This window comes from Eublepharis macularius, chromosome 1 (genome assembly GCF_028583425.1).
Source record: "Eublepharis macularius isolate TG4126 chromosome 1, MPM_Emac_v1.0, whole genome shotgun sequence".
Taxonomy (NCBI): domain Eukaryota; kingdom Metazoa; phylum Chordata; class Lepidosauria; order Squamata; family Eublepharidae; genus Eublepharis; species Eublepharis macularius.
In genome coordinates, this window is record NC_072790.1 from 200,609,900 (window position 1) to 200,626,730 (window position 16,831).

A 16,831-nucleotide genomic window follows, 5' to 3' on the forward strand; every position below is an offset into this window, starting at 1 on the left:
ATCTGTGGGGAGGGCGGGGTATAAATCAAATCAAATAAATAAATAATGTGCTCCCACTCTCTTCAGGGCAAGGGGGTGGCACTGGCAGCTGGAAATGGCACATATATCTTTGCATATATTTTCTTAATTAGGAGATAGTACAACAATTGGGATGCAAAAATTTAAAAAACATCAAACCATCCCCAGAATTAATCAAACAAATCTCATGAAGCCATCTTCAAAGCAGCAGCCACAGCACTCTTGGTCCCTTTCAGAGCCTCATTCAGGTTTAAGGAAAACAGTCATTTCCATGTCAATGGTATTCTTAGTGATTGCAGATGTATTTTTTCTTGAAAAGTGAGGCTGTTTAATCTGGTTACATATTTCATAGATCATTTTCACCCAAATAAATGTGCTTGGAGGGCACTTGGAACAGAAATCAATATTAAACACAAAAGCTCCATCTCAGCGGTAATGCATATTGACCATCTCTATTTTTAAATGTCATTGCTAAGAACAAAGTGAAATGCTTTTGCATTCAGAGGGGAAAAAAAACATTCTCAGAGTTACTGCAAGGTCTTGAGAAAATGGAGCCAGAATATAAGGGTATTATATGCTAGAGGAAAGGAAGAAAAATAGACTGTGTTACAAGAAACTTTCTTCTCTGTCTTCATTCGTTTCTTCATTGTTGCTGTTGCATTAAAAATGAATTATGATAATATATGTGACATTTTAATGCTAATATACAATTTCAAGTATGCTCTATTTGGATAAAAGTTATAAGGCCTAGACAAGCATGCATTTTTCTTTTATATATTGCATTTATAGCTGTGTATGTAACAACCAAGAAATGCTTACTAATGACAAATTGCATCTAGTTCTTATCAGCCATTATCAAATACACACATTTGTAAGTTTAAAAAACTGAGAACAAATATTTAAAATGGTAAATGGTTCCGAATCAGGTTCAAGGTATGGCGCAAAAGACCAGTTTTACAGAGAAATAATAGAGAAATTGGATCAGGACTCATATGACCAAATGATAATGGCCGAATCAGGTTCAAGGTGTGGGTTCTTACCTTTAAAGCCCTGAGCAGGTTGGGACTGGCATATCTTCAGGACTGCCTCTCCCTGTATGTTCCCCGGAGACCACTTCGATCAGCGGATAAATATTTACTGGTGGTCCCCGGCCCTAAGGAAGCCCGCCTCGCTTCAACCAGGACCAGGGCTTTTTCAGTCCTGGCCCCTGCCTGGTGGAACGCTCTGTCAATGGAGACCTGGGCCCAGCGGGACATATTATCATTCTGCTGGGCCTGTAAGACAAAGCTGTTCTGCCAGGCATTCGGTGGTTGAAGGGGGCGGTGCCATGTTGGCCTCCCACCTTTGGGGTGGGGGGTTCTCCCCACCATTGCACCTTAATGTATTTTGTTAATTTATTTTATTATTGTTTATTGTATGTTTATTTTAGAATGATTGTTTTCTTGTTTTTATTGATTTTAACTGTTGTTCACCGCCCAGAGCTCCTGAGGATAGGCAGTTTATAAATCGAAATAAATAAATAAATAAATAAATAAATAATAAACAAACTTGAAAACTACAAAATGCAAAAATTAAGCAGATGTGTCCATTAAGGAAATATATGAAATAAATGTTCATTTATCAATACTGGCATTCATGTGTGGATGCTAGCAATCCCTGATGAATAGGCTGAATGTCCAGTGACTGATGACATCATATTTATGTGACCTCATCATTCAGTGTATTTCTGAGATTCTAGACATTCACAGAGTTTATCTGGGAATATCAATATTCATTAAATTTTGGATATTCACATTTTTAGAAATGTTATTAACAACTTCTATTAACAACTTTTTCAGGCTTAGATAATACATTCAATTTAAGCCATCCATTTTGTTAAATAGATGAAAATTTTCATTTCCAGTGAAATTTCTGGTTATAGATTTTCCGAAAATGTTCATGGCTAATAACAGCAAACAGCTCTTTTAGTAAACACATCTGAACACAATTACTACTACAAATACAGGAGGTATATTGAAAAATACAAACTTACAAGAAAGTATAACACATAAAAGTATAATACAAAAAAGTTTAATACATATTTTTGAAACTGACTTATAAAAAGTGTAACACGAGCTAGTCCTAGAGCAGCATAACAGATTTTTGCTGTTCCAGGGAACAGCATTCTAGTTACACAGATTAAATTCATAATAGTAAATATAAGATAACATACTAGTACATGTTGTCAAACTGCAGTTATAAATTAGAAACAATGTGCTATTAATGCTGTTCCCAGAAATCCAAGAAATGAAATTTTAAAAAATTATTTTTGGTTTGTGATTCTCTGGTGTGATGTTAGAGTTTGTTTCAAGGTGGGGGACTGTATGTTGTGATTTGAATGTGCTATTAATGCTGTTCCCAGAAATCCAAGAAATGAAGTTTAAAAAAATTATTTTTGGTGTTTTTGGTTCTGTTTTTGGAGTGTTTTTGATTCTCTGGTGTTGATTTAATCGAGGACTGTAGATTGTGATTTAACAATGATGTGATGTTTTTAATTTATTGCTGTTACCAAGAAATAAAATTTTTAATTGATTTTTTGTATGTGAGAATCTCTGTTGAGATGGTTGGCCCCACAGGTAAGCATGGATAGTGGCTGGCCAGCCAGCTCTGGTGGTGCTGGGGAATTTTGAGGAGTGTTTTTGGTTTTGTTGGGCTGTTGGGGAGGGGCGTTATTGAGGGGTTTCTGCCTGTGGCCATGGATGCTACATTCCATGGCAGTTTCCACACTGCATACCTTCCCTTGGAATGACCCGTAACATCATGCAAAAAATGCGGAAGATCGCACAGAAATCTCACGCGATCTTCTGCATTTTTTGCACAATGTTCCGGGTCATTCTGAGGGAAGGTAAGCAGTGTGGAAAAGGCCCATGTGTTTCTACTGTGGGAGTCTGAATTTTCCCACAATAGAAAGTGGGGTGGCTGGGGGGGGGGGTCAACCTTCTTTAGGGAACCATTACATGGCCCCTTGAAGTCCAATCTCCCTGATGCTTGAGTGATCTCCAGAGGACATGTAGGAGTAGGTCCCCTGCAAGTTTGGTGCATTTTGCTTGCAAAATACCACCCCCAGCATCCTAGAAGAGCCCACTAGTTTTCAACACATGGTTGTTTGGTTTGGGTTGAATTTAATGGATGATTCTCTGGAGTGAAGTTGATCCCCTTTCATCAGTTTGGCTGGACTGAGGGAGGTTGTTCATTAGTTCACTTATAGTTGTTCACTCACTTGCTTCATATGGTTTTGTTGTGTATTTTTAATTAAATTTTTCTTACTGTGATTCTCTGGTGTTGGAATCCACAAGGATCTATGCTTTTCAATGGGTAGATCATTTTAACTGCCCCACCCCTTTGTGGGGTGTCGGTGTCTGTGCCAAATTCACCCTTGCCTTCAGTAGGTTGAATATCCAACCCTGAACCAAGCTCCCCGTTCAAAGACTTGGTGGAAAAGATTAATTCTGAAGTGTCGCCTCTTCAATGTGCTGGGCCCATCATTATTTGAGAGAGGCCCAGAGACTATAAAATCCTGGGTATGAATGTTCCCCCTGCAGAATCTCAGTCTACGTGTCTCCAGCACTGGATCCGAGAGCACCTCTGACACAAGAGGGTGCCCAATGAGGAACTAGATGGCCAATAAACGAGCAGAAGGCATAATCTATCCTTAGCCCCTAACAAAAGAAGCGTACAGTCAATGCCACCTACAGTTTGTACCAGGAGTCTGCAGAAGTTGAAGGACTCAAGGAGGATAATGGCAGCCCTTCCTGCCCAGCCACCTGTGTGGGGTTGGTGGAGGACTGCATAACCAGGCAGAGTTCGTTGGGACAGACATACTACATCATTTTCTTCTAACTATGTCTCTGTTATGCAAGCCATATCGATTTCCTCTTTCTGTAACATCCTGGAGAATCATGCAGTTTTGTGCCTCACTGATCTGGTATAGAAAAAAGGTGAGGGAAAGAGGGGCCTTGCAGTGTCACCTCTCTAGATGCTACAGAAATTAGATAGGCAGAGAGAATTCTTGCCGGATACTGGGCATCTTTGAAAAATCTCACCCCCATCTCTCCCATATCCACTGAAACAGCCCATTCATCAAAACATCCTGCTGTGAGCCACAGGCCAGGAGCCCACAGCCCTTGTGTTCTCACCCTTCATAGGCACTAGGTTGCTCATTAGTTCACTTCTAGTTTCTCACTCACTTGCTTCATATGGTTTTGTTGCATATTTTTAATCAAATTTTCCTTACTGTGATTCTCTGGTGTGCAGTTAGTCCTCATAGGGAATAATGCGGCTGGGGGGACCTTCTTTGGGGGACCATAACATGGCCCCCCCGAAGTCCAATCTCTCTGAAACTTGGATGGCCGTGGGAGGAGAGTTGGGAGAGGGTCCCCTGCAGGTTTGGTGCATTTTGCTTGCAAAATGCCACCCCCCAGCCTCCTGGGAACCTCCCTCCCTGATTTTTCCCATAGGAAACAATGGAGATAGGTGGTGGCTGAGGGGATCTTCTTTGGAGGGCCATAACATGCCCCCCCCCCGAAGTCCAATCTCCCTGAAACATGGGTGGCCCATGAGAGGAAGGTTGGGAGAGGGTTCCCTGCAAATTTGGTGTTATTAGGGAAGAAAATGACCCCCCCAGGCCCCCGGATAGACAGGAGCAGCATTTCCCATTGGAAACAATGGCCGAATCTTCCCTAATAATCCTGAATCGGCTTAAATACCCGAACCCGAAGCGGTAAACCAGAAGCAGGAAACCCGAATCTTTTGGGGTTGCACACCCCTAGTTTTTAGTACTTAGTATCTGCTGTGTTAACAAGCAAATATTAGTTCTTAGTTGACAGAATTGCTATCAATTTAACATTAACATTAATTATAGTTATTAGTTGCTTAATTTTTATTATTCTTTTTGATTGCCTTTACTGTATATTATTGTTTTGCTTCGATTACTTAAGTGTATAGTGTTGAATCATAACCTAGGATTGCTGAACTAACGCATCATTACTGCATACATTTTATTAAACTCAGTGGATTTTCCCAGATTTTCCTAGTATCCTTGAAAAATGACTGCTTTCTAGATCAGTCACTAAATTAGTAAGCTGTAGATCTATGGCATGGTTGCTTACCTCTGTGTAATATGATACGATTCTGGGTGGATGCACGTTTGATCCAAAGGATTTGGCTGTTGAACAATGTTGGCTTCCACTTTACTTTTCTTCTTCCCTGGTTTTTTACTTGTGACTGCTTTATGACCTCCAGCCACAAGTTCTCCCTGTTGACTGACATCCAAAATCATATATATGTATATATACGTATATATATGAGAGAAGGAGAGAGACACAGCTGTAATTAAAATAATGTCCTGAAATGTATATTTTCCTCTGTCTCGGAGAACAGAGCTCATAAATGGACAATTTGCTCACCACAGGATTAAAAGTAAGAATTCTATACCTACTGTAACACAAACATAAAGGAAACCGAGTTCTGACTAAAAGTAATGTCATAATTAGTGAAAATTTGAAAAGTTTTCCCTTGTGGACTGGAACAGCCAAGTTGGATCCAATGACTCCCTTCCCCAGCACTCTTGGGGAAGTCTTCCTTCACCAAAGGAAGTTTTACTGGAAGAGTGTCACTGAATCCTACTCATGGTCACTATAATGTTTCTCTCACTTGAAAGGTCTCTAGAGCAAAAAAGTGTTGAAACTGATCTTTCGAAACGGCTTCATATCTCCATGAGAGAGCACTGCCTGCCTATGATTTCAGGGTCAGTACAATAGCTTCAATCAGCAATCTGTATAGTTCTTAGAAAACCATTGTCAGTAAGAAAATACCATAGTGATTCGCTGTAAAAGAAGGTTATTGTACATCCTCAGGCAGCACACACACCCGTCCAAACATTTCTGGAAGTCCTTTATGGCTGCTCAATTTAAGATAGCTTTGTTTTTGCTCTGTTACTATAGCTACAACAGATGGATGTACAGCCATTGTCTGCCTTGCTTTCTTTTTATGGTTTTTCATATGGATAAAAGTTGAATTTTAGATTGGCAAATGCAATTGTATAGATTAAAAACATGTGTATTAGTGTGAGGGCCACATTTCCTAGAACTAGCCTTAAAGCAGGCTCTTTGCTCTAGTACAGACAGCACACATTGTTCTTCAAACATAGATATGGTCTCATAATACGAACCTCTCCAACTAAATCTGTATGCTGAGCAGCAGGCTGCCGGATATATTAGTACATATCCTGCCTACTTTCAGATTGGCCTCCCAAGTACTTTTCTATCTAAAGATGAGTTGGCCTCTGGAATAAGCTTTCATTCTCAGTTCCAGACTGAGATCCAGTTGCTATTAATTAGTGTTCAACAATTCAATTATTGTTTGAGATTTGTGCCACTGAAAGAGATATGGATGTTTAAGATCACACACATGCACACAGTCCTAAATTGCCAGAGAATGTATGTAACAGCCCAAGTCAAAATCATATTGCAAGGACATTGTGGCATACACAAAAGTCCACATTATATATTAAAATGGAGAATTATGATAATTCAGAGTATTGAGGATAGTACAGAAGGAAAAATAATTATCTACCCTACCCCCTAATTCTTTATAAAGGTTGACACCAGCTCCTGTATACTACAGGTAGGTGCAAAAATACAGACTGAACTAGTTACACCAGCACTTAGTAACACTGCAATTGTGCAACATATTTTCAAACTAATCCTAAGTGTTCTCTATTTCTTACCCTGAAAGAATCGGGGGGGAGGGGAATGAAAATATTAATCCTATTAGTAAATGTTTTACTAATTTATTTATCTACTTTCAATTGACAGGTGACTTTCTACATTCTTTTGATGCTTTCTATATTCATTTGATACTACCCTTAAAAAACAAATGAGAAAGCTATTAACCTCATAGCCCTTTGTACATATCACGCCTTAACATATTACCTGCAAAAAGTTTTAATGTATTCCTGGTTAATCCTGATGAAGCCAGCACACTGCTGAAAGGTCTTTGGCCCCAGTCCTTTGACATCCTTGAGCTGTTCTCGATTGACAAACGGTCCATTCTTCTCCCGCCATTCTATTATATTTTTAGCTCTAGTGGCATTCAGTCCTGCAATGTGTCTAAGAAGCAGAAAGTGAAGGCAATGCCACCCCATACAGATAGTAAATTATATACAATTACTAATATTAAGCAAAATCTAATGTAAATGCACAATATGGCTACTATTGTTCTCGAAGATTGAAAAGGCTGGACTGAAGCTTAACCAATACACCGTGCCTTTTTAAAATAATCCCATGTGCATGCTACCTCTCACCTTGGATAAAAGAGACTCGGGACTTCAGACTTGCTAGACTTGCTACTGTTCATGCAAGTGGCTGCTGCGATGAATTTAGGGTGTTGGGCGGAAATACATATAAAATGGGGGTACCGTGTTCTGGATTTTTATTTGCAACCACCATTCTTACCTTTCTTCAGTTATCCTAAAATCTTATCAAGTGTTCCAATGAACATTTTTGGTGTGCATTGATTCAGAGGGCATGAAAGGTGTCACCTGCAAGTTAATCTATAAGAACTTGTTTAATGCTCCCTCTCAGCCTGATTTAGGTGTAATGTAGGTCTTATTTCCTTCTACTTTGTTGGTTATTATTTAGGAATACACAGGAGACCTAAAGTAAACTAAAAACAAATGACATTTTTTTTACTTCCTGGAAAGAGTAAAAGGTTAAGTTAAGATCTCTGCGGCTTGAAAAAGTTTATAAATGTAACTCACAACTTCAGCTGGGCACAAGACATAAGAAACCCTTACTGATAATAAAATGTAATCGGAGGATAGTGAGCAACTAACAGCAAATTTGTGCTTTGAGAGAAAAGTGACTGGGCCCCAGACTTGAGCTACCAGAATGCTTTTAAATGATACCACAACCTGTGCCTTTAACTTTCCTCAACCTTGTAAGACTAAATATTAGACACTAAGACTGAGTCCCTTTTGGACACTGCATTTTAAAACTCTGGTTTCCCTGAAGTCAGACTCTGAGACTGAGTCTCTAACCTTCCTCACTAGTGACTACAGCCTGTTTCTTGAGACAAGGATTTCCTAACCTGCCTCAATGGCAGCTAAACACTTTCTGAAGAAAAATAGTTGTTTAACTGCTTTTTGCTCCAACTCCTTCCTCCCAAATGCTCTGGCAAGGTTCTAGGGACCCTGATTGGCTGTTACCAGCACAGTGAACATTCCAACCATGTTTAAACGGGACTGCTGGCTTTCAGATGCCCACACAAAACTCTGTATCAACAAGGACTTCACTAGCACAGTCACTTCAATTTCAGGGACTGCCCCATATTTACCAATATCGAAGTGACTGCATTATATTCTGTTCTTCCAGTCTTCCTTCACTGTTTAGCATGGTCAAGAAAGCGTCCAGGGCAGGCCTAAGAAAAAAGTGTTGGCTTGATTCTTAAACATTCCCAGTACATTTGCGTGACCAACTCAATGGACTGACTGAAGGTGGGCAAATGTTGTCCCCATCTTCAAGAAGGGGGAAAAGGATGATCTGGGTAACTACCGATCTGTCAGCTTGATGTCTATACCTAGAAAAGTTTTAGAACGAATCATCAATCAGTCCTTGAGAATTTAGAAAGGATGGCTGTGATTACTAACAGCCAGCACAGGTTGCTCAAGAACGTCATGTCAGATTAACTTTATCTCTTTTGGGGGGAAAATTACTACCTTGCTGAATCAGGGGAATGCTGCAGAGACATAGTTTATCTCAATTTCAGTAAGGCTTTTGATAAGGTTCCACATAATATCCTTGTTGACAAGTTGCTAAAATGTGATTTGGATCCTATTACTGTTAGGTGGATCTGTAACTGGCTGACAGATCACATCCAAATAGCGCTTGTTAATGGTTCCTCATCCTCTTGGAGAAGAGTGACAAGTGGAGTGCCTCAGGGATTGGTCCTGAGACCTATTCTGTTCAACATTTTAATAAATGATTTGGATGAAGGAATAGAAGGAATGCCTATTAAATTTGCAGATGATACTAAATTGAGAGGTATAGCAATTATGGTAGAAGACAGAGTCAGGATACAGAATGATCTTGACAGGCTGGAAAACTGGGCTAAAACAAATAAAATGAATTTCAACAGAGATAAACGTAAAGTTCTGCAATTAGGTAGGAAATTATTAAATTTGCAGATGATACTAAATTGAGAGATGTAGCAATTACGGTAGAAGACAACAGGCTGGAAAACTGGGCTAAAACAAATAAAATGATTTTCAACAGAGATAAACGTAAAGTTCTGCAATTAGGTAGGAAAAATCAAATGCATAATTATAGGATGGGGGAGACTTGTCTTGGCAGTGCAAAAAGGATCTAGGGGTCTTAGTAGACCATACAATGAAGATGAGTCAGCAGCTAAAAAGGCAAATGTAATTTTGGGCGAAATCAACAGAAGTATAATGTTGAGATCACAAGAAGTGATGGTATCACGGTTCTCTCTGGTTAGATCTCACCTAGAGTGTTGTGTTCAGTTTTGGGCATCACAATTTAAGAAGGTTATAGATAAGCTGGAACATGTCCAGAGGAGGACAAGGAAGATGGTGAGGGGTCTGGAGACCAAGTCCTATGAGGAATGGTTGAAGGAGCTTGGTATGTTTAGCCTAGAGAGGAGACGATTGAGAGGTGATATGGTAACCATCTTCAAGTACTTGAAGGGCTGTCATATAGAGGATAGTGTGGAGTTGTTTTCCATTGCCCCAGAAGATTGGACCAGAACCAATGGGTTGAAATTAAATCAAAAGAGTTTTTGGCTAAACATTATGAAGAACTTCCAGACAGTTAGTGGCCCTTCAGTGGAACAGGGTTCCTTGGGAGGTGGTGGGCTCTCCTTCTTTAAGCAGTGACTAGATAGCCATCTAACAGTAATGTTGATTCTGTGAACCTAAGAAGATTATGAGAGGGAGGGCAGGAAGGTTTACATCAGTGTTTAGTTCTTGTGACCCCTTCTTACGTGCCTAGAGTAATGCCAATTGCCACTTTCAGGTCAGGAAGCAATTTTCCCCAGACCAGTTTGGCTAGGGATCCCGGAGGTGTTTTGCCATCTTCTGGGCATGGAGCAGGAGTCACTGGGTGTCTGTAGGCGTATGTGTGTGTGTGTGGGGGGGGGGTGTAGTTGTGAATTTTCTGCATTGTGCAGGGGGTTGGACTAGATGACCCTGGAGATCCCTTCCAACTCTATGATTCTATGACTGTTCAAGAACTGTCTTGAGGGGGGGGGGGGGAATCTGTTTCTTACTCTAGCCACTGGTGTAAACAAGGATGGAAGGAAGATTTAGGTTTGGTTTTGCAGATGTAACAAGGGGTATGGTAATGAATGATGGTTGCGACAGCGAATGGAAAAAGGACTGTAACTCTTCTTCTCTTCCCTCTACTGTCTAACCTCAATGTACCTTTATAGCTAGTTTATCATAAAGGCACTTATCACAAGGTAATCTGAAGGAATGACAAGTTGAGCCTATGACTTCCAGTGATCAAAATCCATTCAGTTATCAAAACAGGATAGTACTCCAAACTCACCTTAATAAAATTTCAGAACAGATGTTAATATCAACTCCTACAAAGCTGACACACTCCTCCACCACACTATCCAGGGTTGCTTTAAGCAAAGTCTGTGACACGTCATGCTACAAGTAGAGGAACAAAAGAAGAAACCAACAAATTAGCAATATTGGATTACTGAGACATGGAAACCACACAGAAAAGAGAATTCATAATACATCGATTTTAATAATACATTTACTGGTATAATATCAACACACAAGAGAGCCTGGCAGATGAACCTCTGATTTATTGCCACTGTTAGTGCTACAGAGGTAGATCAGCTCACTCAAATTCTTTTTCATGCTGTTTCTTTTCACTTTGCAAGAACTCCAGGAAGGCACAGATACATGAGACACAGCTTATCAGGTTTCATCTCAAAACAGAGACTGGGCAAGTACAGTTCTATTTGACTCCCTTTCCTCCAACAAAGAATACAGAGTAAAATGGAATTATTGCCATTAATTGGTTTAGCTCAAGTATGCTTCTTGCAATTTAAAAAATATTAGAATATTTTATATAGTGGTTTGCATTTAAAACACAATTCCATGTCTAAAGGATGGATGTGTGTGCGTGCAAAAGTAGTACATAAACTCTATTTAGAACATAAAGGATAAATTTCAGCCCCTTGGCAATCAGAGTCAAACTGAAAATAATTACAGACATTGGAAAGATTGACAGGACTTTGGCTACTGTTACAGTGCCGGTAATTTCCCTTTTCACTTTTTAAAATTTATTTTTGTTTTGAAAAGTTACTTGTGCTTTTCAGAAGTTTGTGTTCTAAATCTTTAGGGTACCTGAACCTTCCTTTTCAATGTAGAGTATATACAAACTTAAATTAACAATATGGTGAATTTTCTTACAGAAGCTCATGGGTGAAAAGAAGCCTTTGCAAATATGGGAGGTAATTCAATCACTATGTTGGCTTAGCTCAAGGGCTCCTTTACAGAAATCTGGGTTGATCTGGAGTGGTTTTAAGAAGCATCTGTTAGGGACATCATGCTGACTTTGACCCAAGATCCTAGCTTATTTCAGCCAATAGTTTAATCTTCTAAATCACTGAGCCTTTTAAAAGTTATTTCAACAAAATAGGACATGCAAGCAGCGTCAGCTTCCATGTATCCATATTTGTAATTCATTAAATTGTGGTTAATATCAGACTGAATCCCTAAGTTCTTTTCTAACAAGCTGCTATCCCTTTATCACATTTTATCAGACCTTAAGCACACAGTGACTATGATGAACAGCAAAATGATTAGATGCATAGAATACAATAAGCAACGAAACCCCCCCACAGTAATACCACCCAAATCCATTAATGTTTGAAATGATGCCAGTATCATTTATCTACCCTGATCACCACCAACTACATAACCTGATTTTATAGAAAAAGTTGACGCTGTAGCATCTCTAGACATCTTCTACATCGTTCAAAGTGGTATTTCTTACAAGTCAGATGAAATTATTGAAATGTTTGGCTTAGACCAGGGAGATTTAGGTATGGAAATCTCTACTTTGCCATGATGTTCATGGACTAATCATAGGCTAATAACTCCCATTCTCTCAATCTAACATAATTCAAAGGGCTGGTGACCATGTATAAAGCTCTTGGCTGTTTAGAAGTAAGTTAGAATAAAAGTATATTAGGTTTAAAAATCTAATCACAAACACTGTTGCTTCTGATATTTTATTCTGCTATCAGAGAGGATCCCCCGCAAATGCTATGTCTAGGAAAGGCAGAATAAATTGCAAGCAGGAGCAAAAAAGAAATTAATCAACAAAGCTATTAGAATCAAGAAATCTACTAAGATAAGCAGTTACAAATTCAACAGCAGTTAACCATACACTGTATTTATAAACATTCATTAAAGAGTCACATTCACAGGCAAGCTGCTCCACAAAACTACTCCACAACAGGTGCAGTCCTCCACTGTGATGTAGGAGTATGTAGAGGTAAGTAGATCAGTCAAAGCCAAAAGAGTTCCAAATGGCACAAAATTATTATTCCTGGATTTCTTTTTTTCACAGGTATAGTTCCAATCAAGTAAATATTCACAAAGCTCGTGCTACCCTGCCCAACAAGCTGGGCTGGCTGTTGCCAGTTGTTTCATGTGAAACACCTCTTCAGGGACGGCAAACAAGATCACCTGTGTTCATATAGACACCAATATAATACAATCAACAATGAAATATAGCCAAGGACAGTCAATTACAGTCAATGTTCAGTCAAAAGTGGCGGCTAGCATCATCCCTCACTTTGTTTTAGTTCTGTGTCAGATTTCTCCTTGCTGTCCTAGCCTGCAGATGATGAGGGGTGAGGACAAGGTGACAGAAGATGCAAGACAACTTTTTGGAGTTAAAAAGGCCACAGCTATATTGGTTTACAGCTTATGAAGCCTCGGCCCTGCATAGAGCATGGATCCAACCACTGGGTGACCCACCTGCCAGCCGATGACCCCCTCGCTCCCTCAGCTCATCTGCTGGGGGGGAGGCACCATGGAATGACAGTAAGTAGGACTCCAAATTAGCATGCACCTTCGCATGGGTCCTCTGTCACCTGGGAGTGAGCATGTCCTGGCAGCCCCCAAGCTGGGCATGTCCATGCTATGCATCACCCCCAAGATTCCTTAAGGGGACCCCCAATAATGGGGAAATCTGGGTTCATAGGTCATGTTTCCCGCAAAAGGATCCGTGCCTAATGCCAAAACTGCCCCTGCCTAAAGCTGTGACAAAATGAGAAAACAATGTGCAAACTTCAAACTTTAGTGCAAGTCACAAACTAAAACCACCAACCGAGGAATGATTCCATCCAGATTAACAGTTGTACCAAGCCCCCAACAACCAGCTATGCAGAAATGGAAGGATGGATGGGAAGCTGACTACATGCAAGGGGTCTGGCTGGCTCCCAAATGTAGACCTGGCCAGTAGACGAGAAGACTGCATCTTCTAGTCCTCTGGCTGCAAAGACCTCTCCCAACACAAACATGGCCAGCTTGCTGTTGATTGGATGGCCAGGCATTTTGAACAATGGGCTTCCTACACAGCTCCAAGGGGGCTGCTGAGAGCTGCCAGGCCCAAGATTATAAGCAACCGCCATGAATCACACCCCTTCACCCCAACCCTTACAGGGTCTCCCTGTAAGTCTGCAGCTGGGCTTGTTTTCAGATTTCTGCAACTCAAACCCTATTGCATTGTTTACTGGATGCCCCAGCCATTCATTGTATTGGTTTGCACTGTGTAATCTGCCTTGATTCTCAGTGAAAAAGGCAGACTATAATTAATACAAACAAACAAAAATAAATGCTGCTTTGTGACAGGCCTTTTCTTCCTACAGATGGAATCCACACAACCTCCTATAATTCTGGGAATGATTTGCTTTGAAATATAAATCTTCCCTTCAGTTGCTAGATGTTCTTATGGTAGTGAGTGTAAAGGCTTTGAGTTTGCTGCTGTGAGGTAAGTTTTGTGGTAAGGAGAAGTCAGAGATCACTGAAGCAGGAGGGTTTTTTAATTTACATATAGGTTGTTTTTAAAGAACAGATGAGCAGCCCAGGACTCCCAGTACTCAAGAGAAACTTGGCTGACGCACATAAATTTAAGCTAGTTATGGCTTCATATTGCTATCACACACGGGATTCCACCCACACCAGCCTGCCCTTTCCTAAGAGTCAGACTAAAGGGTACAAGGGCTGCTCATCACCAGAGACAGTCCTTACAACTCCGTCCTCTCCCAGAAGCAGAGTTAAAGCACTCTGCCACAATACCAGGTAAAGCTACACATGAAACTGCTGTCTTGCTGAGTAAGCCCAGAACTGAACTACTCCTGTTTTCCCTCCAACATCCCATCCCCTCTCTGAAAGGTGACTGGATGCTGGAGCAGCACTCCCATAGGCTCAGGAGCAAAACAGCTGAGTGGCTGTTTTACCTTGCAGGGATAGGACAGCCTCCTGTCTGTCACATTCTCTGTGCCTGTTGAGGCACAAACATGTACCATGAATGGAGGAAGAGGGGACTCAATGTGACCAAAGTGAAGCAAAACATTAGCATATGAAAGGAAGCATATTGAAGGAAGCATATGAGCATATTGAAGGAAGGAGGAAAAGGGATGCTTCAGTACTAACCAACAGTAACGGTCGCTACCAAAATCTGCACACCAAATTTCATCAACACAGTTGAAATTCTTGTCCCCATCATATAAGAAAACAGTATTTGTTTTGAGTATCAGGAAATTACCCTAGAACTTTCCCACATTTTAAACGAAAGAACAACAAAAGAAAACCTGACCTAAACTTGCTTAGAAATTGGACTCATTCTTCCTCACTTCTTTTACACCAAACTCTCCAGCATGAGCAGTCTAAAGCATGATTCAAAGCAATAAGTGGTCTTTGCAGAAAAATTAATCAGTTGGAAGCTCAAAGGCCTAAAGCAGAGTTAGATAATCAACATACCTTCTTGGTAATTGCTATTTATTTCAGCAAGGCTGATCAGGCACATACAATGCAAAACAGTGGAGATTACAAACAGTTGGAGATTGTGCTATTTTTGCATTTAAAGAACCTTATTTACTTACTTAATTTATATCCCACCTTTATCCTCAATGGGTACCCAAAGCAGTTTACACTGTTCTTCCCTTTTCCATTTTATCTTCACAAAAACCTTATGAGGTAGGTTAGAGAGTACGTGACTGGCCTGAAGTCACCCAATAAGCTTCCACGGGAGAGTGGGAATTCAAATCTGTTTCCCAGACCCTAGTCTGACACACCACTATATCACAATGGCTACTCTAATTAGGTACCTTGCTCTTAATACTTAATGCCAGAGGGCATCTCATTTTCACTACTACCACTATCTCCTCTTTCCCTTCCCTGAAAACCCCCATAGCCTCTCACCTTTTCCTGCTTCCTCCTCTCCTTCTCATTCACCAACCATTCTATTTTATCTTCCACACTATCTTCGGCTTTCCCTCCTTCCCTACCTATCATAGCCTCTATACCTGAGAAAAGTTGCCCAGTGCTGGCTACTGGGCTAGGCCCAGTTGCATGGTGGTGAAGTCACAAGGTTTGTGAGAGGCACTTCTGTTTCCCCTGTATCCGTCTCCCCACTATTTTCTCTTTCCCTCCTCCTGTCAGCCACTATATCCTAACTTTTCCCTGCTTCCTTCTCTCCTTCCCACCTTCCTACCAACCTACCTTTTATGCGCCCCCTCTCATCTTCAGTTGTATTTATTTACTACACTTATACTCCACCTTTATTCACAATGTGGACCTAAAGCAGCTTACATCATTCTTTTCCATTTTATCTTTACAACTACTGTGAAGTAGATTATGATGAGTATGACTGGCCCAAGGTCTCCCAGTTAGCTTCCATAGCTGAGTGGGGATTCAAACCTGGGTCTTCTAGATCCCACTTGGAAACTCTAACCACTATACAATACTGGTTTTCATGGGGTGCCTGCTGTTGAACAGTAAACGCAACAACCGCTATATCATAGTAGTTTTTATGAGGTTGCTGCTGTTGAACAATAAAAAACAGCTGGGCCTGGATGAATCATGCAAGTTGTGTATAGCAAGTTGCCCGCCCTGGAAAGTGTCTGGCCCTCATCCCTTGCCTTTTACTGACAGAAACCAAGTACTGCAAAGCTGGCAATCCTGTTGTGGTTGTCTAGCAAGAGCCAGTGAAGGCATTCATTTCTTAAAGCTACAGGCACTTCTTTTATCTTTCTGGATTTTTTTTTAACAGTGCAATCCTAAGGCCCCATCTGGCACCTGCAGCCATGCGTCACTGTAAATGCAGCACCACTAACCTGCTTCCTAAGGACTTTTCAGGAGAGCTGGGCCAGCCAGCTGAGCCCAGCAAGGCACAGCCAGAAGTGAATGTGCCGTCGTTGCCCAGGCAACACCCCCAGGATTGACCAATTGCGGGGCAGCAGCAGTTGACAGCACCGTGAGTGGCAGGGGAAGGCACAGCCAGTCCTAGGCTGCGTTTCCTGTCCCCAGCTGCCACACACACCCCACAGGAAGAGACCCCCATGATGGAGTTTGCCGCACCCTAACAGAGGTGCCTTCCCTGATAGGAGCCCCATCCCGGGGGGTGTGACACTGATGGTGCAGGTAGGGTGCTTGTCCACCCGCTCATCCAACCCCATTCCCAACAAGGGGCAGGCTGGCAGCGGAAATACCGCTCGCTTG

The 16,831-nt window shown here is 41.0% G+C and overlaps 1 protein-coding gene across 3 annotated transcripts in view; it reads right to left on the reverse strand.

Annotated features, from left to right (window-relative positions):
• Positions 1-16,831, reverse strand: part of SRBD1 (S1 RNA binding domain 1) — a 194,881-nt gene that overhangs the window by 14,734 nt on the left and 163,316 nt on the right. For 2 of the 3 annotated variants that reach the window (XM_054996788.1, XM_054996779.1), the window contains exons 17-19: positions 10,623-10,729; positions 6,990-7,166; positions 5,166-5,318 (exon numbers count right to left, since the gene is read on the reverse strand). In XM_054996788.1, the coding sequence (XP_054852763.1) occupies positions 5,166-5,318; positions 6,990-7,166; positions 10,623-10,729 (437 nt within the window). Of the gene's footprint in view, positions 1-5,165; positions 5,383-6,989; positions 7,167-10,622; positions 10,730-16,831 lie in introns of those variants that run through there. The other variant, XM_054996794.1, reaches the window with a different exon arrangement.